At 54.2% G+C, this 20,642-nt stretch overlaps 1 protein-coding gene and 1 long non-coding RNA gene across 3 annotated transcripts; both read right to left on the minus strand.

Annotated features, from left to right (window-relative positions):
* Nucleotides 1-315: 315 nt before the first annotated feature.
* Nucleotides 316-8,109, minus strand: PACSIN3 (protein kinase C and casein kinase substrate in neurons 3). Its single transcript, XM_082747771.1, has 11 exons — nucleotides 7,965-8,109; nucleotides 4,991-5,064; nucleotides 4,644-4,733; nucleotides 4,328-4,484; nucleotides 3,360-3,595; nucleotides 3,102-3,257; nucleotides 2,359-2,534; nucleotides 2,094-2,214; nucleotides 1,798-1,934; nucleotides 1,261-1,382; nucleotides 316-850 (listed from the first exon to the last, which is right to left on the minus strand). The coding sequence occupies exons 3-11, from the start codon at nucleotides 4,695-4,697 to the stop codon at nucleotides 735-737; spliced, it is 1,275 nt and encodes a 424-aa protein (XP_082603897.1). The 5' UTR covers nucleotides 4,698-4,733; nucleotides 4,991-5,064; nucleotides 7,965-8,109; the 3' UTR covers nucleotides 316-734.
* A 1,345-nt stretch (nucleotides 8,110-9,454) lies between these two features.
* On the minus strand, nucleotides 9,455-20,620 carry LOC309873039. 2 transcript variants are annotated; one of them, XR_014316162.1, is made up of 3 exons: nucleotides 20,498-20,620; nucleotides 11,234-11,286; nucleotides 9,455-9,533 (listed from the first exon to the last, which is right to left on the minus strand). It is a non-coding gene; the product is annotated as an uncharacterized lncRNA (long non-coding RNA). The 2 variants fall into 2 exon arrangements; XR_014316163.1 differs by having other exon boundaries at nucleotides 11,231-11,286.
* Nucleotides 20,621-20,642: the final 22 nt, after the last annotated feature.

Genomic DNA, 20,642 nt, shown 5'->3' on the forward strand with positions numbered 1-20,642 from the left:
AGTTCTAGCCTGCACTCGGGATCTCACCGGCCTGAACGGGAAGACAAACGGGCTGGGCTCCTGTCCAGCCCAGAACTCAGTACCCAGCCTCCAACCTTGGCGGGCTCACTCCAGGCCCAACCTTGAGTACCTCCCACCCCAGATTAAGGTCCCCAGAGCAGATACCAGCCAGAGCAGATACCAAACTGGCCAACCTTTGCCCATGACACACCCTAGGCCCACAGACCTCCCCGCTCTGGAGTGCCTCTCTCCAGATGCTTTCTGCAGCCTGACAAAAGTGGACTATCAGAAAAGATGCACACAAGCCTGACGGTGTTGGGTTTTTTTCTCCAAGTTTAATACACACTAGAACAAACAACAAAAGAGTGCCGCTAGCCCAGAACTACACTCACCCTAAGACCACCCCAGGAACCCCAAAACACTGAGACCAGGAACTGGGTCCACAGCTCCTGGGGAGACCCACCCATTCCTGGAGAGGCCCGGGCACCCCTGAGCCCTTCTGTCACCTCCTGACCTCCCCCATCTTCCCCTCAGCCTAGACTCGGCCTTTCCCTACCAGTCCCTTTCTTGATGCAGGCCACTCCCCACCCTGGGCCCCAGGACTTCCTCCCTCCTCAATGGACAGAAGGGCAGCAAGGGGCACCATGGTCCAGGGCCTTCAGGTCCAGCTGTCCAAGAGAAGCAGGGCCCTGATGCAGGGTGGAGAAATGCTGCAGAAGGGCTGTCACGGGAGGTCAGGCCCCCACACACTCCACATAATTGGCCGGGTACAGACCAATGCGACCACTCTGCAGTTGGCCCTGGCACCAGCCCTGCTCATCCTCCTCGCTCATCTTCAGCAGCTCCTCCCCTGGGGAAAGGGGTTTCGTCATTGCCCATTGCCCTGGCCCAGCCCCGATCCTGCAACTGGGTCAAGGACTGAGGAGGGGGAGGAGGTAGTAGGAGAACGCAACTAGGAGAAGAGACATGCCTGAGGCGAAGAAAGGTCAAAGTCAGCAAGCACCCCACCCCAGACCCTGAATGCATCAAGCAGGCCCCAGCCGGTGACTTCCCCAGCCAGTGACTTTGAGAGATCAGAGAGGGCTCAGAGCAGACACTCTGATGCCTGGAGTCTGGACCCAGAGCAGCCTTGCAGAATCAGACAACTGGACTTGGGAAGCAAGCATCAGGCTTCCCTTTTCCACACCCCTGCTCAGGTTTTAAAGGAGTTGGGAGGGTGGCTGAAGCCTGGAAAGGAACAGGAAAGGGGTCCCTGCATACCTGCTCGGAAGCTCAGCTCATCAGCTTCCTGGCCAGCGTAGTCGTAGAGTGCCCGCACCCGCACCCCGGTGGCAGGCTTCCGGGTGTTCTCCTCGTCCGACCACTCCTCATCCTGCCCACCGCTACAGAGAGGAGACAGACAGTGGCAGGCTCAGGGCACAAGGACCACCATTAGTCAGAGAGTCTACGACCCAGGGCAAAGGGTCCCCCTCTGGAAGAACCCTGGGAAAGGCAGGTGGAAAAGAACTTAAAGATCCTGGTCTGACCTCTGCCATTTGTGCCCGTGAGCCTGGCACGCTTCCCACCACCCAGGGTGGACATGAGCACTAGATGAGCACGAATGCAGGCACCGGCGGGTGAGGCTAAGCCACCATGAACACTGGCATCATGACAACTACTAAGCAGGGCCTGAGGTTCCTGGCACCAATTTGCAACCCAGTTCAGGTGTAAGGGGAATGAAGGGAAGGAGACAGAGGGCAAGAGGGCAGGACAGGGGCCCAGCTTTTTCCTCCCCACAGCCAGGTTCCTGGCTCTCACCCTGGGGACCCCGGGGACTGGGGTGGGGGTGCAGCGCCATCTCTTGTGGGCACGATGCTGGTCAGAGTAACCTCATCAGGGCTCCGGCCTCCCTTCTCCTTCCTGCTAATTGTCCTCTGTGTATCCAAGGACCACTCCTGTGGGGACAGTGCTGAGGGTCAGGCTGGGCTGCAGGCTGTGGTGGTAGCCAGAGCCATTCAGACCTTCACCTACCTCCTCCGGAGCCCCAGCCTCCCTCCTGAGGTCCAGGCTGAGCCCACTGCCCCTCCCAGCCCCGGGCAGCCCGGAACACTGACCTCGAACTGCGGCCAGTTCATGGCCATGCCCGGCCCGTGGGTGCTGCGCCACCAGTGCAAATCCTCCTCATCGCTGACTGCCTCAATGCCCTGATGCAGGTCTCGGTGGAGTTCATGGAACCTGAAGCCCAAGGCACCACCTCAACCTGAGGAGCCCGGGGCCCCAGTACCCCCCTGAAACTCATTCCACCTGGCCAGAGCCTGGGGGAAACAGAGCAGACCCAGCTGTACCCCCAGACCTCCAGGCCCCCCTCGCAGGCCACACCTCTCGCTGCTAGAGAGGTCGAGGTGCTGGTGCAAGGTGAGCAGCATATCCTTGAAGAAGAGAAGCCGCTGGCGCTCAGCCGCCTGGCAGCTCTCAAAGGCCTGCTCCATGTCCTCCATGTAGCGCGGGGTGTAGCGATGCAGCTCCGCCAGTGTCTGCTCGTAGTGGCTTTTCATCTGCGTGGAGCAGGAGGGGCCTGGTGAGGACCAGACCTGCTTCCACTCGGGACACCACTCACATTTACGGAGCACAGCCGGGGAGCGAGACCCCGGGCCGGGCACTAGCGGCCATTAAGCCGCAGACCCAGCTCCGGCCCTCCAAGACCCCAGCCGCCGAACAGGCCAGGGGACACCTGGGCACAGCCACTTTAAGGGTCTGGGGAGTGAGAATGGAGGGTGAGATGAGGTCCACCTCGAGGAGCGAGGAGCGGAGAGAAATCAGAACAGGCTTCATGGAGGAGGTGGAAACTGAGCAGAGGACAGGCAGAGCGGGAGGACAGGGCGCTCTAGCAGGGCAGGCAATGTGAGAGCTTGTGGTTGGGGGCGAGCACAGCAGAAGGAACGGAGCTGGAAGGTCTCCTCAACCCTGAGACCCTCCCAACGCCTGAAATGGAACCATTTCCTTCCCGGGGAAAGCATCAGGTTTCTCTGGCTCCTCTCTTAAATGAGGGTCTGGAGAGCAGGTGGCCCATGACGATGAGGGCCGCAGAGCGTGGGGCCAGGGAGAGAGAGGTCTCCCGCTACCTTCTCCGCCTCCCGGGCGCAGCGTTCCACCCGCTCCTGCAGTTTGCGCAGCTGCTCCTGCGACACGGCGCTGTCGGCCTTCGCGTGGCTCTCCCGAGTCTGCGCCGTCTTCTCCTCCTTCCGTGCAGCATGGTAGCTCTTCTTGGAAGCCTCAACCTGGCACGCACGGCGACAAATGTGGACCCTGCGACGCCGAGCCCCGCCCCCCCCCCCAGCCCAGGTGGGATTCAGGAAGGGACCGATCCTTCCCCAGCTCACCTCCTTCAGCCTCTTGAGCCAGGGCTTCTGGGCCTTGCGGAAGCCGTCCTCGGCAGCCCGGCTCTCGCGGAAGCCCCCCAGCACAGGCCGGTGGAAGGCCCCCCGCTGCCAGGCGCGCACCCGCTCACTGTCCTGGCCCTGCAGCTTCTCCCGTACCTCCAGGTGCAGCGCGCTCAGCCTCTCGGCCGCGGTGAAGAAGGCGTGCCAGGCCTTCTCCAGCGTGCCGTACTGGGGGCCTGCAGGGAGGGAGGGAGGGGCTGGGACCCGGCCAGGGACACAGCCAGAAACAAGCCTCCCCTCCAGCCCCCCACACCCCAGGGTGCTGCCGTGGGGGCCAGACTCAGTGGGCGGGGTGTGAAGAGGAACAAGGAAGAGGTCAGCGGCTACTTGTGGATATAGGACATTTCATGGAATCCTTATCCACCACCATGGAAACTGTTACAATCAACATTTAACAGGCAAAAAGCTGCCCGGAAAAGTGAAGCTTATACCCAAAGCATTACAGCTACAAGTTAACGGCCCAAAACATTACAGCTGAGATGCAAACCACTACACTCTATTGCCTCAGAGGGAAGAACGAGCTTGGTTAGGATGGAAAGATCCCCAGCTCCCGAGTGGAAGGCCTAGTTTCAAGTTTCAGCACTTTCTAGCTGTGTGACCTCAGGCAAACCACTTAACCTCTCTGAACTTCTGGATTCCCCTCTAGAAAATGGGTAGTACAAGATCATCTCCACCACTGGGCTGTTAGAAGTATCAAAATAACTCACGACCATACTTTGCAAACTCTTAACAGCTAGGTTATTCTTAACAACTGCAAGAATAATCAGGAAGCTCTTCCCTCCTCAGTGGAAAGGCATACATGAAATCCTCAAATTTTCCATAAAAGGTGCAAAAAAGAAGCTCCCTCGCCTTGTCTCCCACACCCTCAGCGGCCCTCTGCTCCTGGGGAGGCCCAAGTGCCAGCTCACCCTTTTCCACAGTGCCCCTCCACTTGCGGGCCCAATCAGCCAGCTGCTGGGCATAGACCTTCTCAATGCGGGCACGCTCCTGGAAGCAGCTGACCAAGTCCCCGCATAGCCGATGCCCATCCTCCACCCGCTGCACGGTCCGCCTATAGTTGCCAGCCTGGGGCAGACAGGAGAAAGGCAGTGTCGCTGGGGAGAAGCCCCCTCCAGGGCTGGGGCTGACGGCTGGGCTCCTCCCGGGGACAGGTGGCTGAGCCCAGGCTGGCAGAGGGGGTGGGCATTTCAGTGCCACCTCCAATCCTAGGACCCAGCTGCTCACCTCCCAGAAACTGCCCTCCAGGGCCTCCCCTCCAGCGTCTTCCTCTGGAGCCATGGCGTTCCTGCAGCACGGAATGGTGGCGGATGGGTGCTGTGGAGGGCAGAGGGGTAAGCAGGGAAGCCAGATGTACATTTTTGGGGAAAGGAAAAGATCCTTTCCTATCCCTGGACCTAAGCCTCACGGCTATCCTCACCACCCAGCAAACTGTCAGAGCTAGGACTTCACAGGTGGGGGATCTGGAAGGTCCCGGGAGGGGCTGGGATAGGGGAAAGGGTGGCCCCTTCAAAGCTCTTCCTTGGGCCTCAAGTCTACCCACCCCCTCCCCCACCCAGCCTCTTTCCACCTACCTGGGGCCTAGAGATCACTTTCGGGGGCCCAGATGTCCAACTCTCAAAGCTGCCACTGTGATTCTGCCTTGAAGCTGATGAAAGCAAGCCAAGGGGTGAGGGCAGGGATTTGGAGCGTGCAGGGCGGTGCCCAGCTCCCCCAATATAGCAACTGCTGTCAGAAGCGCCAGACTCCAGCCAGGAGAATGCCAGGCGGGTCACACGATCCAGCTGGGGATCAGGCTCAGGCGGCGGGTGGGGGTGGGTGGTGGGCAGAGGGCCCCAGGGCCCCCCCCCTCCCTGCTGCAGATGACATGGGAGCATACCTGCCCATGCTGGGCCCCTCTGCCTTTCCCCGGACAACAAGACGACTCTTTACCAGACCAGGCCAAATCGGAGGGTGCCGGGCCACACTCCGGTGACTCCCTTTGCCCGCAAAAGCAGACTGGGAGCCAGGAGGCCTGAGTGCGATCTTGGCCAAGAAGCTTGAACAAGTGCTTTTACTGTCATCTCCTAAGGAAGCCTCGGCTCCCGGGTGAGGTGGAAATTCTGCCTCCTGGTCTTCTGTGCCTGGGCTGGTCTCAGACTCAAACCACGCAATAAGCAACAAATGTGAGGGGCCTGACAGTCACAAAGGTCATTCATCCTGTTCCACAGCATCCACTGAGGTCCCACAAACCTCCCTGGGGAATGAGTAGCTCAGCCCCGCCCTCAAAAAGCCCAGAATCTGGGGCAGCATGGGGGATTCCGACGGGCCACCAACCAATTGTAAGAGTGTGCTCCAGAACCGTAGAGGAGGGCAAGGAGGATTCCAACCCCAGAGCCACCACCCCGGAGGCCAGAGAACACAGTGGCACGCGGCCACTCCCCTCCTGCCTCTTGGCAGTGGCTCAGCTGTCCCTACCCTAGCACTGACTCAAGCCCCTAGAAGGAAACCGCTTCCTCCTCTGAGCAAGCCCAAGGGACACTGCCGGACCCAGGAGGGCAGAGTGTGTGCCCGCTGCCCCAAAGCAGGGCTCTGTCACACTCTTCCCCTCCTGACAAGCTGACAAGCCACTATCCATCCTTCCAAACTCAAACTGAAGCATCTTCTCCAGAGTCTCCCAGACCCCATTCCTCCACCGCCATTCACACAGGCCCTTGTGAGCCCTCCGTCAGGCTAGATACTGTGTATTGCATTGGATCGTCACTGACGGGAGAGGATCTGTCCCCAGCCACTGACAGAGGGCGTCCCGTCTGCGTTTCTTCAGGCCCTGGAGCTGGTGGCTGAAGGAAGAAACATGACGTCCCCCTAAGGACCAGGAGACCTGCTGGCTATAGCAACAGTGAGAAAGCTTGGCCTGGGTGGGATGAAGCCCTAAGCTAATAGGAGACAGAGCTCAGGCCTGCCTTGGAGGGGCCTGGGGACAGAGCCTTGCTTCCTCTCATGTCTGCCCCATTCACCCAGAAAGAACTTGCCAACCAGATGGAGGGAAACAGAGCCACAGCCATAAATCACAGGGCCTTCGGAGCTGTCCCAGTCAGGCATCCAGGGGCCTGGGCCCCCTGCCTGCTCCAGCCTCCAGGCTTGGGCTCCCGGGAGAGCTGCCCCCCACCCGTTCCCTCTCTCTGGCCCCAGAACAGAGCAAGCTGTGTGTGCAGGGCTGGCACTGCTCCCTCCGGCCTCCCAGAGCAAACACAAGCCGGAGTCCCAGGCACAGCCAGGCCCCACAGCCCTGGCGGGATCTAGCTATGGGGGTGGGCCCTGCGTGCCATGAGGGGGCACCCTGTGCCTCCTGACTTCAGCAGAGACCCAGTCTGGTCTCCAGAATGCATCCTGCCACAGGCAAGAGCTCGGAAGGCAGAGAATGAATGCTTCCCAGCCCAAGTAGCCAGGACCTAGAGGACCTGCAGAAGTCTGCAGGGTGCTTGGCAGGGTCTCCTCAGAGTTGCGTGGGCCAAGGTAGAAGTCCTGAAACTCAGGGAAGACCCCACACTCCCTATCTAAGGCAGGTAGGTACCCACCCCCAACCTTCCAGAAGCTGGGGGCATGCCCTGGGAGGGAGCATGGCCATCCTGCCCTGCCCGTCCTCCTGAGTCACAGGCTGCGCCCAAGGGCTCCTGCCAGCAGCCCCTCCCCTCTGTCCCGTAGCCCGAGGATGCGGAGGCGCAGCTGGGGGCGGCCCATTGGTTCAGAGAGGGGTGCCTAGGCTAGAGTGGCTGGAAGCAGCAGCCAGAGCCGCCCCAGAGGGTGGGGGAAGGGGTGGCGCAGGGAAAGGGGAGGAGGCAGGGCCAGGGAGGGGCATAACAAAGGGGCACTTTTGGAAACCCGACCTGCCACCCGAGGTGCCTGCTCCCTGATGACGCACTCCAAACCCGGAGCCTCCACACCAAACTTCGGAGCCCAGTGGCGGCCCGTCTCTGGCCTCAACCCTTATGGACGGCGCCCTTCGACCGGCCCTCCTGCCGGCCCGGAGCTGCACAACTCGGAGCCGGTGGAGTCCACGCGGAGCGACCCGGCCAGGCCTAGCCATGGAGGCTCTAGGACTTCTTGGCCAAACTTGTTGAACTTGGTCTCGGCGGGGGTGGGGCCGGCCGGTCACCGCTGAGGGGAGGGAGCGCACCCTGCCCGGGCCAGCCGGGCCGTGGACTCCAGAAGGTGACTCGGGGCAGCGGCCCAGGAATTAGGGCTTTTTGCAAAGAGCGAGGGGTCCCCGGGGCGTTTGGGGGCCTTTGAGGAGCCCTCGGAGATGGTGTGGCCCTCCAGCCCCGACGCCTCCCTCTCTTCCACCGGCCTGGGAAATCGCGGGGGGGGGGGGGGGCCGGCGCCGCAGATGAGACACCCCCTCGGCTCGAGGGCAGCTCTTCCCGTCCTCGCGCGGAGTAGTAGGGTAGCCCGGAGCTCCCAGGACGGGAGTCGGTCCCACTACAAACTTCAGGAGCCGAAGGAGAGGGCGGGATCGACTCGCGGCTCCCGCCGCCGCCTCCCCGCGGTTCCCGCCCGGGCAGCACTCACCGCGTCCTTCCTGGGCGTCTCGGCGGGTGGGGGTCCGGCCACGCTCCGGCCGGAGTCCTGCCGCTCCCGGGCCGGGGCCACCGCCTCCCGGAGCGCGCCCGGCCCTCCCCCGGGAAGCCCGGCCCCCGGCCCCGCCCTCTCTTCGCCGCTGCGGCCCCAACCCTACCCGCCAGAGGCTGGGGCGCGGGGGCTGCAGGCATCGCGGCGACCGGCAGCTCCTGGAGCACTGGCCGCGGGGTATCGGCTCCCACGGGAGAAGCGCCAGGCCTCGCTTCCCAGGGTGGCACCGCGCGGGCAAAGCGAGTCGGATTTCGGCTTTGCCCCTCCCGGCCTTTGCAGAGCCTGGGAGACAGACCCGTGGAAGCGGGAAGAGATCGGGCCTGCCCGGGTACCCCTTGGAGGGAGGACTGGGGGCTACACTGCCTTAGTATTTCTTTGCTGGCCACATCTTTCTTATACGTTAGTTCTGTCGAGGCTCACAGTCACCACCTTTTAAGCATTAGGGTTCCCGTTGTACGGGTGCGGAAACTGAGGCCCACAGACCTTCAGCAGCTTGCAAAAGATCTGTAGTCGGGCAAGACCTGGATTCCAGAACTGTGCCCTTTCCCTGCACAGCCCCGCCTGCCAATCTGAGGACTGCGTCTGACACACGGTGGGGGTGGGGCAAAAAGGCACGAGCTCCTCCCCCTCTGTGTTCTTAGTCCCAGATTTTGTACCACGATTCATTCTTAAATCCCTTCGGCCCTCCACTCCCCCCTTTTGTCAGTCACCAGCTTTGGTAGATTTTTCCAGATCGCCACGCTGCCACCCCTCCCTTAATAAGTCCCTTCCCTCTCACCGTCTTTGCTCCCACCCTGGGATTTTTCGCAGCCTGCCTGTCTGTTATTTATATCCACTGGAGCGGTCCAAGAATGTTCCGAGGCTGACCTAATCGCCACCTGCTTGGCCTCTCCGTCCCTCCCGATCCCTCCTGGGCCGGGAGAGCCAGCGACAGAGCCCTCCGCCTGGCAGGAGAGAGCGGCCGCGGGTTAGCAGGGTCTAACGCCCCGGGTGCTCAGAGGGTCCTGGTGGCGCAAAGTCGCTGTGGATGGGAAAGCCCCAGGGGCTCCGAGGAGTGAGCCCTCAGGGGGACGGCGTGGCGCTCTGGGAAGCCAAAGGCCAAGTGGTTCTCTCTCCAGCACGTACTCTTCGTCCCCACTCCCCGCCCCATTACCACTCCCTGAGGAGTGTGAGTGCATGTGCGCGGATTTTTAAATCGCAGCTTTAAAAATAGAAAAACTATGTTCCTGAATCCGACAGGAACCGCTCATGCGTTCTTTATGCAGCCAAATCCGCTCACAAAATGGAAAAGGGCCCTTAAGAGAATGAATGAGGGTAATTTCAGATGGTGGTATTAGCTGCTGACTGAGCTGCCCCCCAACCCCGTCCTGGTGGGAGGGTCAGACTCTGGGCAGCCAGGGCGCAGCGCGTTTGGCAAATCCTACCTGAGGAATGGATCCTGGCCTTGGCGCTCACGGGGTGTGTACCCAGCAGGATGTGGCTTCTGAAACCAGCTGCAACACCCAGTCTCTGTTGGGGCATGAAAAAGTCACTTTTTCCATATTTCTGTTTTACCTCTATGAAACATGACGGGTGACCTAGCTGACCTCCCAAATGGACCATGTACCCCCAGCTAATTACTGATTGTAAAAGCTGTAAGTGAGAGGAGCTGGGCTAATCTATAATGACAGCCCTACTGTTCTGTATTATTTTAAATCAGTTAACATCCCACCTAGTGCCTGGGGGCCTGTAGGCACCTAGACAGAAAGCGTGAAAACACAAGAATGAAATTAATTGCAGGAACCGCCTATTAAAACCCCATTAAAAGTAAAGGCCGCAAGCCAGACTGGTATCTGGGAAAGCAGGGCCAGAGAGAGGTTCAGAAAACAGGGCTGTTCCTCAGATCACAAGGAGAAGGGGATATGGAGTGGAAAGCATCTGGCTTCTCTTAGATTCCAATCTGGAGGCAGAAAGCAGAAATATTGCAGCTGATTTTAATTGCCCCTAAGGTAACGTAGGGAGAAAAAATAAACTAAAGCCCAGAGCATACGGGGCTGCTTTAAAGGTTAAAGGAGACAGAGCTGCCTTTGGAAAACCAACCCCCTTCTATCCCAGGCTATCCCCAGGGCTCAGATTTCTATGCTCTGCGGCCAGAGAGCCCCTGCATCCTCATACGGCTCTATCCCAGCAACACTGCACTAGAACAGAGTTCAAGATGAGATGCCCAAGGTCAGAGGTTGGATAGACAGAAACCGAGGGAGGCAGCCTGGCTCAGGGCGCCAGGTGGCAGATGGGTCCGAAGCCTAAGCTTGCAACACTCACACACTCACTCACCTTGAGTTTCTGGAATGTCCTAACCACTGCACCTTTATTTGTTTATTTATTCATTCAGTCATCCAGTCGAGAAATCATTTGAATTTTTGTTCTATGCTGAGCCCTCTACTAGGTATTGAGAATACAAGATAAATAAGTCTTAAATGTAGGCTAATGATACAGTGTGGGTAGGAAGTACTTTGGGAAAATAGAGCCAGAAGAGACCACCTTTCACTGGGTGATGACACTTGATGAGGCTTGAGGAGCAGGAATTAGTCCTGCGAGGAGGCATTGTAGACAGGATCACAGGATGTGCCAAGCCCCAGAGGTGTTAGCATATGACTTTGTGATCCAGCAATTTCGTTTTTTGGAATCTACCCTAGACAAACATGAGTAGAAGTGCAGAAAAAGGTACAAGGATGTTTGCATGTAGTGTTGTTTGCAGTAAGGGAAGACTGGAAGCAAATTTCCATCGAGAGACTGCTGGCTGGCAGGTCACCGGGGTGCACAGGTCAGACAGTGCAGAGAGGCCCTGGCCCAGGGACTCCCTCCAGGGACACAGTGGTGGGACATGGTGGTGGGACCCAAGCCTTGACTCTCAGAGTAGCCCATCAGCCACCTCAGCCGCTTAAAAAAATCCTGTATATATACCAGAGATTTGGAAATAAGGATAAACACCAAAGTGCAGGAGGGGGGAAAAATAGTTGAATAACCTAGAGTTCATTCATGAGATGGCTAAACTCTGCAGCACCTGAAGCTCAGGTAGATGGAGATGTGTTCTTTTTTTTTTAAGATTTATTTGAGAGAGAGAGTGCAGAGGGAGGGGCAGAGGCTGAGCACAGAGCCTAACTCAGGGCTCGATCTCATGACCCTGAGATCATAACCCGAGCCAAAACAAGAATAGGATACTTTACCACCTGAGCCACCCAGATGTCCTGAGATGTGTTCTTATATGAAGAGCTCCAAGATCCTATAGAACAAAAAGAACAAAATGCAGAACACACCGAAAAATATTTGGAGAATATATACCAAATTGATTTTGGTGGCTATCACTAGGGAGAGGGCTAGAATTGGTAAAAGATATTTTGGGAGCATTAGGAAATGAGCAGTGAGCATGTACTTATATGTAAATTGTACAATGAAGAGTTTTTGGGAAATTGTCTAACACAGGGCTGTCCAAATGGAATTTTCCACAAGGACGATGTTGTATAGCTGCACTGCCCCGTACAGCAACCACTAGCCACTTGTAGTTAGGAACTGGATTTTTAAGTTCATTTAATTTTAGTTAGTTAAAATGTAACAGCCACACGTGGCTAGTGGCAACTGTATTGGGCAGTTCCCATCTAGAATTTATTTCTAGAGCATTGAGTTCAAGACGGGGTGGAGATGGAAGATGAAGCTGGAGAATGAGTAGAGACTGAACAGTAACTCGCAAGTTGGGCTGGGGAGCTCGGACTTTATCCTATACACGGTGAGAAGTGTGCGTGGGAGGGGCTAGAGGAGATTTATCTGAAGAGGTCTGGCAGGCAGCCCCCAGAAGGGCAGAGGAGAGCAGGCAGAAGGCTACAGGCAGGCTTTATCTTTCTGGAAGGCAGCTGTGTTACTCTTCGTGGCCTCTGGACCTTGCCCCAGCATTCCTGATGGGCAGCTGAGTAAAAGATTCTGGTTCAACAGCTATGTTCTTTTTTTTTTTTTTTTTTTTAAGATTTCCTTTATTTATTTGACGGACGGAGATCACAAGAAGGCAGAGAAGCAGGCAGAGAGAGAGGAGGAAGAAGGCTCCCCACTGAGCAGAGAACCTGATGCGGGGCTCCATCCCAGGACCCTGAGATCATGACCTGAGCTGAAGGCAGAGGCTTTAACCCACTGAACCACCCAGGCGCCCCCAACAGCTATGTTCTTAAGATCTCAGGCAACCCCAGGTAGAAAAAACTGGTTGGAGTTATCGAAGGGAGGCAACTTCAGTGGGGGAAAATGTTCTGGGCAGGAAGAACAGCAGACGGAAGGCATTAGAGTAAAAATGCATAGCAGGCTTCTGGGGCCCGTGGAGAAACCTTCTCCAGGTCAGGAATTTGCCCGGGGCAGATTCTTTGGAAGGTGCCCCGAGTTGCCAAGGCCCAGCCCAGGTGTCAGCTCAGTGAGCTGAGGGTTCTGCCCAGGAAGCCTGCGGGTTGGTTTGGTCCCTCCTCTGAAGTCCCCTGGGGGCCTCCTGATTGGCCAGAGAGGAATTCTTGCGGACGGTCAGTTTATTTAGCTGACTTTCAAGGAATATCCACGATGCCAGACACTAGCCTGGGTGCTTGGTCCACAATGTAAACATAGCAGACATGCTCCTTGGCTTTGTGGGGTTTTCCACTAAAACCAAATAAAGGCCTGAATAGGTATTTACAAATCGTGATTAAGTTTCTAAAGGCAAAAAGCTTTTAAGATACAGGGCTCTGAGAGAACAGGAGAAGCATAATTTCAATGACGGGAGGGTCAGAGAAGATCTCTTTCAGGAAGTCTCAGCTTCTCTACCCCCAAACAGCCCAACAGACCCCAAAAGACAAATGGAAGTTAGCTGGGTAAAGAGGGAACCTGGGAGAGAGCATGCTACATGACAGGACTAACGTGTACAAAGGCCCAGAAATGGGAACTTGACCTCCTGGGAAAGAAGGCAGAGTGGGTGGGGTGTGGTAAGAGGTCGAGGGTAAGGTAAGAGAGGAGGACTGCACCTGAACACTGCAGGCTTTGTTCTACTCTGAGTGCAGAATTTAAGCAGAGGAGTGACGGAGTGTCTTTCTGGAGAACAGGGCACCAAAAAACAGGATGGATGGCCCAGGAGCAAAGAATGGTTTTCACATTTTACTTATTTATTTTTTTAATTTTTTTTATTTGATAGAGAGTGAAATCGAGAGAGATCACAGAGGGAGAGGGAGAGGGCAAGCAGACTCCCCACCGAGCAGAGAGCTAGATGCAGGACTCTATTCCAGGACCCCAGGATCATGACCTGAGTCGAAGGCAGATGCTTAACCGACTGAGCCACCCAGGTGTCCCAGTTTTCACATCTTTTAAATGGTTGAAAAGAATCAAAAGAAAGGGGCGCCTGGGTGGCTCAGTGGGTTAAAGCCTCTGCCTTCGGCTCAGGTCATGATCCCAGGGTCCTGGGATCAAGTCCTGCATCAGGCTCTCTGGTCAGCGGGGAGCCTGCTTCCTCCTCTCTTTGCCTTTGTGATCTTTGTCTGTCCAATAAATAAGGAAAATCTTTTAAAAAAAAATCAAAAGATAAAGCTTTGGTGATATGTGAAGATTTTAAGGACAAATTTCAGTGTCCATAAAGTTTTACTGGAACAGAGTCACACACCCTCGTTCACATATAGTCTATGATTGCTTCTGCACTGGAGTGGCAGAATGGAGTCATTGCAATGGGGATCACAGGGGCAGAAAAGCCTAAAATGTTTGCTGTCAACCCCTTTACACATAAACCATGTGGCCAGTGTGTTAGAGGGAGACAAACAGAGGGAGACCATTTAGGGAGCCACTTCGGTCATCCAAGTACCAGGGACAGGGGTTATTCTAGGACAGTGGTCTGCAGCTGCTCAATATAGGAACTGAAGAATTATCTGGGGGGAGGAATCGATGGGGAGTCGAACTTGCTGATGGGTTAAGTGTGGATGGTGAGGGAGAGAGACATATCAAAATGAATCCCAGCCTGTGATCTTGGATTGGGTTCCAGACCAGAGAAGGACATGACTGGGGCACTTGGCAAAATTTGAATAAAGTTTATTGATTGGATAATAGTGTCATTAGTACTAATTTTCTCTCTCTTTTTTTTAAGTAAGCTTTATGCCCAACATGGGGCTTGAACTCATGACCTCTGAGATCAAGAGTCCCAGGCTTCCCAGATGGAGCCAGCCAGAAAATCCACAGTTCTCTCCTCTTGATCATTGCATTGTACTTAGATCTGATGTTACCCACAGGAAATTCTTTATAACCTTTTCTCGACTCTTTCCAAGTCTGAAATTCTGTCCAAGTGAAAAGATTAAACATAAAACAAAAATGACTCAAGGGTGTTTACCTTGAGTTTCAGCACAGAAATGCCATTTATGGAGGCAGCGGAAATGCGAAAAAGGCAGAAGAGCAGAAAATCAGGACTTCTCTTTTGGACACAGTAGCGTGAGATGCTGAGATGGCCAAGTGGGTGCGTCAAGAAGGCCGGGCCGGACGTTACTGTGGGCATCGCCCGTGAACCAGAGGAAGGTGGAGAAACTGTACCACTCAGCCTCCGAGTGGGAGTTCTGTGCCTGAGGTGTGGCCAGCCAAGGCGGTCCCCCCAGGGGGGCCACGGGGGCACACATGCATGGAGTGTCTGCGGCACAGCCGGCATTGTGTTTGGCCCTCTGGCACCCACCCTGTGACAACCCTATCCAGTGGGCCTCCTTCTTCCGCATTTCCAAAGGAGGGAACCCGCTCAGAGAGGTGTTAAGATTCACTCAAAGACACAGCAAGGAGGTGGGAATGTGAGAGCTGTCTGAGCCCAGCCTCAGGGAGCCATTCTCCCCTTGGTGATGCTGAACAATCCCCCGCAGAGATCGGGGCTATATTAGTTTCCATGGGCTAACAAAGTACCCCCAGACTAGGGGTCTCAGAACAACAGAAATATTTCCTCTTAGAGCTCTGGAGGCCAGAAATCAAGGTATCAGCAGGGCTGTGCTGTCCCTCCCCAGGCTCTGGGGGGTTATCAGTCCTCACCCTTCTCCTAGCTTCTGGAAGCTGCCAGCAATCTGGAAGTCTGGCAATCTGGGCGCATAGCTGTGTCACTCCCATCTCTGCCTCTGTCTTCACATTGTCGTCTCTGTGTGCCTGTCTCTCCGCCTGTGTCTCAGTCGCCCTCTGCCTCACTGTTTTTATTTTTTTTTTTACTCTTTTCATTTATTTTTTTTGGAAATAAATTGACACACAATGTTACATTAGTTTCAGGTGTACAACAGCGATTCCTCAACTCAACACCTTATGCTCTGGTTTGTGGTGGTGATTGTTGTCTATAATTGAAGCATGGTTGACACACAAGGTTCTATGATCTCGGCCTTGCTCATACAAAGATGCTTACTACTGGGTTTAAGACCTACTCAGATCATCCAGGAGGCAGGCTCTCCTCATCTGAAGACCCTTGCAACAACGTCTACAAAGATCTTTTTTTTTCTAGATAACATTCACAGGTTCTGGGAATTTGGATACGGGTTTTTCTTTTCAGGGACCACGACTCAACCCAGCTCACCAGCCTGGAGAAGGCCACAGCTGTTAGCCTGGGAAATCTAGTAAAATAGAGCCTGAACTTAAAAAAAAGTAGGCTGCCTTTCAGAGACGTCGTCCCCCAGTTTCGCTAACATGCCTCTTCACAGAATAGCCCAGCAGCTTCCATGCCACCCACACGAATGTGGCTTGGCAGGCAGCCTCGAATTGCGACGAAACTCTCAGACTCTGGGGCTTTATGACACAGGGAAAGCCGAGCACAGCGGGGAACGTGCCATGTGTCTGCGGGGATGTTCGCTGAACGTCTGAAGCTCTGGGGAGGGTGTGAGTGGATTCGTCACAAGAGAACCTCCTCCCAGGCATCGGCTTCACCGCAAAGAACCACAGCTACCCAAGCAGCCCACCACCTTCCTCTACAGACAGAAACTTAGGGGCACCTGGGTGGCTCAGTGGGTAAGCCTCTGCCTTCAGCTCAGGTCATGATCCCAGCCTCCTGGGATTGAGTCCCGCATTGGGCTCCTTGCTCAGCAGGGAGCCTGCTTTCCCCTCTGCTTGCCTTTCCCTGTGCTTGTGTTCTCTGTCTCTGACAAACAAATAAAATAAAATAAAATAAGAAAGAAAAGAAACTTAGCGGCGGTTCCTTGGGCCATTTTGTCCCATGCTCTGGGAGGGAGTGACAATGCCAGGGACACTGATGTCCCTGTAGGGACAGGAGCCAAGGCGGGGCAGTGGAGGCTGGAGTGGGAGGAGGGGAATGTAAGGGGAATAGAAATGCAGCCGCCCCAGTCCCACGAGCATGGGATTCATCCAGCCATAGGCAACTGGCTTGGCTCTGCCACAGACAGAAGCATTTATATTTCTGCCACTGGGGAGTTTTGGGGAGTCTTTGGAAGACAGTGAAATTCACTGCCAGAATTCAAACCCCTGCTTTCCAATTCTCTGCTCCCTGCTCTTCCCACGATGGCCACCTGCCTGGCGCGAGCTCTTGAGGACGGCAAAGAGCTTCTTCACCACCTTGTTTAGATCTTATCGTTCAATAACATATCGCCAGGAGATTTTACAGCAGCTTCTATTTCTAGAGCACTTTACAGTCCGGGCAGCACTTCCACACAGATTCTCAGCCCTCTGGCAGGCGCCCTGCAAAGCTGGCCGCCTAGGGAAGTTTCCTGGCATCCCACACTTCTGGTTTTGCACGACAGGATATTGATTTAGAGTGTGGATGGTGTCTCATGCCCCACAGCAAAGACAGAAGGTGGGGAGGGTTTTTGGTTGTTTTTGTTTTGGTTTGGTTTGGTTGGTTTTTTTTTTTTTTTTTTTTTTTTTTGTATTTACACAGCTGTCTGACACTTCCAAAGCCAGGCCCAATTGTATTTTTTTAAATGGAGCTATTCCCTAGGGGGTGGGAGCCAGTTTTCTCACTTAGCACTATTCCAGAATTAATTCCTATTTGGGCACTGAACTATGTATCAGAGATGCCAAGGAACAAGAACTCCGAGAGGCCGTATTCGGTCGGCTTCCGAGCCTTGAGGAGGAATTTTAAACTTCAGTTCCCTGCGAGCTCGGCGGAATGTTTGAGGCTGTCATTTGCAAACCACTGAATGCAGGAACTGTGTGTGGGAAGCCCGCACACACCATCCTCGTGGATTATGGATGGTTTCGCAGACTCAGCAGAATGTTTGGATCCATAGACGGCTTGATCAGAATCAGTCATGTACCGGCCTGCACCAGACAGATGATTCCTACTGGATGGAAATTTCCCACAGGGAGGCCAGAGTGGAAAGCCCTCACTGGTTCCTGTTGCTTTAACAGCAGCTCACAGGATCCCAGGTTTTAAAACTGGAAGGGATCTGAAAGGCCACTGAGTACCGCTTCTTGACTTGGGGATGATGAAACTTAGAGAGAAGTGAAAGGAGGAACCCAAGAGACATCATCTAAGAACAGTGCTCTTTCCTCTGTGCCATACTCCTTGTTCCAGAAAACACACAAGCCCCATGTCATTTTGCAGATCAAAGAAAATGCCATAACTTGGGGTCATGTTTGTGGTCTGCCCAGCTTCCAGTGTGAACACGAGACCTTCCTTTGCTATCACCAGCAGCTTTTAAATGAATTGCCTTGTGATGCCTTATGTCAAAGGTAGTGTCACAGATGAGACCAAAATATCTATAAACAGGGCTTCATAGCACAGCCTCTCTGTGGCAGGAAACCAAAGTCGTTCTACACCATTCACCTCCGTATCAGATGGGCAGCATCAAAAAAATCTGTATTAAATACTTTTGTCCATCTGCCCAATGGTTCATCAGATGGAAATGGAGGACATTAAGTGCCTAGACAGTTGTTTTCTTGGTGAAACACGGCAAAACCTAGGGTAGGAATGCCCCAAAGCAGAGCTTGAAACAAAAACGCTTTCCTGGCATGTTCAAGGTGGGTTTCCACTACTCACGCATGATTGTTTTTGTGGTTTGTGTGTGTGTGTGTGTGTGTTTTAATTCACCATGGAAAACCTCCCCCTATCCTAAAAACAGACTCTGGGAAATCCTGGCATTAAGCAGAACATTTCCTCTGCTCATGAATCCATCACGGCTAATTATTGCTTCCTTGCCTTCCCATTTCCTACCCTCTGTCTGGAATATCTTCCCCCACCGCTCCCATCTCTCAAGATTCAGCTTAAGTGGGCCCCTTCTCTGGGAAAACTTTTTTTTTTTAAAAACAATTTTATTTTATTTATTTTAAAGATTTTATTTATTTATTTGACAGACAAAGATCACAAGTAGGCAGAGAGACAGGCAGAGAGAGAGAGAGAGAAGGCAGCAGGCTCCCCATTCAGCAGAGAGCCCGATGCCAGGCTCGATCCCAGTTACCTGAGACCATGACCTGAGCCAAAGGCAGAGGCCTAACCCACTGTGCCACCCAGACGCCCCTGGGAAAACTTTTTTGACACTGTTCCTTTTTACCACCCTCCATGCTGACTTAGTGTCCTCTTTCTGTACCAACCCCCAGCGCTGCCTAAACCCAAAGCTTCCTCTCTCACCAAGCTCATCGCACCCAGTTGTAGCTGTAGGATTACCTACCTGTCTGTCCCACCATAAAAAGCACACTCCATAGGGGCAAAGAGCATTTTTCATTTCAGCATTCTCTTTCACTGGAATAGTTGCCAGGGACAGAGTAGGTTTTGATAAATAGAATTTATCAAAATAGAATTCAGTAGAATTAATGAAATCTGAATTCTGCCTGCCTTTCAACCTCCCCCTCCATCTGGTCTCTGGGAACAGATCCTCGATATGACCAACTTCTCCTCTTCAAGCTGCCTCCTACCCTACTCATAAACGTCAATGCCTCCAATTCAAACACCATCAAGAACACCTCTGTAGTTGAACTTGGGGTGTATTGCTCAATGCAACAGAGAATGCATACAGTGGAACATCTCTGTTAGGTCTTGGGAAGGACTTGTAGATTTGGCTTGTGTTGGATGATTTGGATAAGGGAAGTGGGGGCATTGCTCTGGATTGGAGGCTGTCAGAAAATGGGGGTGATTCTATGAAGGGTATAAATAAATCTATGAAGCAAAAGGAAAGCTAGAGCTGTGATTGGCAAAGAAGCTGCTTCCATATTAGCCAAACTAATAGGGCAAAGTCTGCTTATTTTTGTGGTTTGGACAATATTCTTACTTCTGCCTGTGTTCAGACATGAGTGATCATGTTTTTGTCTTGATGGATCATGGTCACAGAGTGGCCTTGTCTGGTGTTGTTTTGTGCAATTGTTTATTTCGACAGAACACCAAGGTCTAGCTGATCTATCAAGCCAGATCCCAGGTGCCAGGGGCTGCTTCTCTTTCTCATAACTTATACCCATTCCTAACCTTACCAAGCTGTACCCCTACCTAGAATGCTCTTCTCCCTACTCTGGCCAAACCCTACTTACATTCACATTGAACTCCACAAAATCCCACCTTCCCTGTGAGGTTTCCCAAAATACTTCTTTCTCATTAGGTAATCGTTTCTGAATGCCTCCAATAGTCTTGGCCGGCATGCCACGATTTAGGATACAACCACCCTCTCTCTGGAATGGTTTTACTTGTTTCACATGTATTGTTCTTCTCTGCTCAGTGAGGGCAGGGTCATTTCTTACATTTTGGCATACCCCCCTCCAACTGAGAAACTTGCTGAGGTGGAACAAATGGCTGGTCTGAGTAAAGGGGGTGAGTCTGCTTCTGGGACACAGCTCTGAAAACAGCTACGAGCCAGCAGGGAGAAGCCACCAGCTTGCCTTTCCCCTTTCTAACACTCTGACCTTATCTTTCCATCTTCCCATCAGGAAACCATGTTCGGATTTTTCTTTCGGAGCATTCATTTCTTCCCAAGGGTTGTTTTTGGAAATGTCTTCTGTCCCCACCTGTCCGTGAGTGCAGGACCTTCCGTTAATGCATTGCTGTCTCCTCTCGCCCTTCCATAGCGCCCGGACGGAGTTTAGCAAGAAGGAAAGGCCCCGCGGTCCTCCACTAACCGCAGCTCCTGTGTGGCTCGTCGCAGAGTCAGAAACGTCCGAACTGTCTCTGCCGGGGCCGGGCAGAGAGTCACCTACCTAGGAGAGTCAATGCCTTGGCCTCTGGCTTAAATCAGGACACAAGACCTCTCACCCCGGTTAGCCTGCACGTCCTCCCGCTCATTACTCCCTACGCCGACACCCCGCAGCTTTGGGGAAACCGTAGTTAGGAGCTGCAAGTTTCAACCACTCTGCACAGAGAAGCTGAGATTCCGGGCAGCTGAGGAAACAGAAGGACTCGATCCCTACGGCGAAGCCGGCTGGCGGGAAAAGGTTTGATTTCCATCGCGGGGGGTCGGGTAGCTTTCTACAAAGCTTTCTATCGCCAGAAACAGCCAATCCTAAAGCCCGAAAGGACCTGAACACCAATTAAAAGTCAGAGGAGGCGGAGCCGAAGACTTGATTGGTACCTGGTCTCCTGGGGAACCAGCGGAGGCCGGGCAGCGCGGATTCTGAAGAGGCTTCAAGTTGGGTGGCCTCGCGGTGGCGGCCATCTTTATTTCTGGCAGATCAGCTGACGGGCACAAGTTGGCCCAGCACATAGGCTCCATCCCG

Source organism: Mustela nivalis (assembly GCF_964662115.1).
Source record: "Mustela nivalis genome assembly, chromosome: 9".
NCBI classification, from domain to species: domain Eukaryota; kingdom Metazoa; phylum Chordata; class Mammalia; order Carnivora; family Mustelidae; genus Mustela; species Mustela nivalis.

Coding starts and splice junctions, on each gene's coding strand:
- PACSIN3 (XM_082747771.1), bottom strand. CDS start 4,697: ATGGCTCCAGAGGAAGACGCTGGAGGGGAGGCCCTGGAGGGCAGTTTC. Junction 3,258..3,359: donor GGCTCAAGAGGCTGAAGGAG/GTGAGCTGGGGA, acceptor CGTGCGTGCCAG/GTTGAGGCTTCCAAGAAGAG. Junction 851..1,260: donor TGAGCTGAGCTTCCGAGCAG/GTATGCAGGGAC, acceptor CCCTTTCCCCAG/GGGAGGAGCTGCTGAAGATG.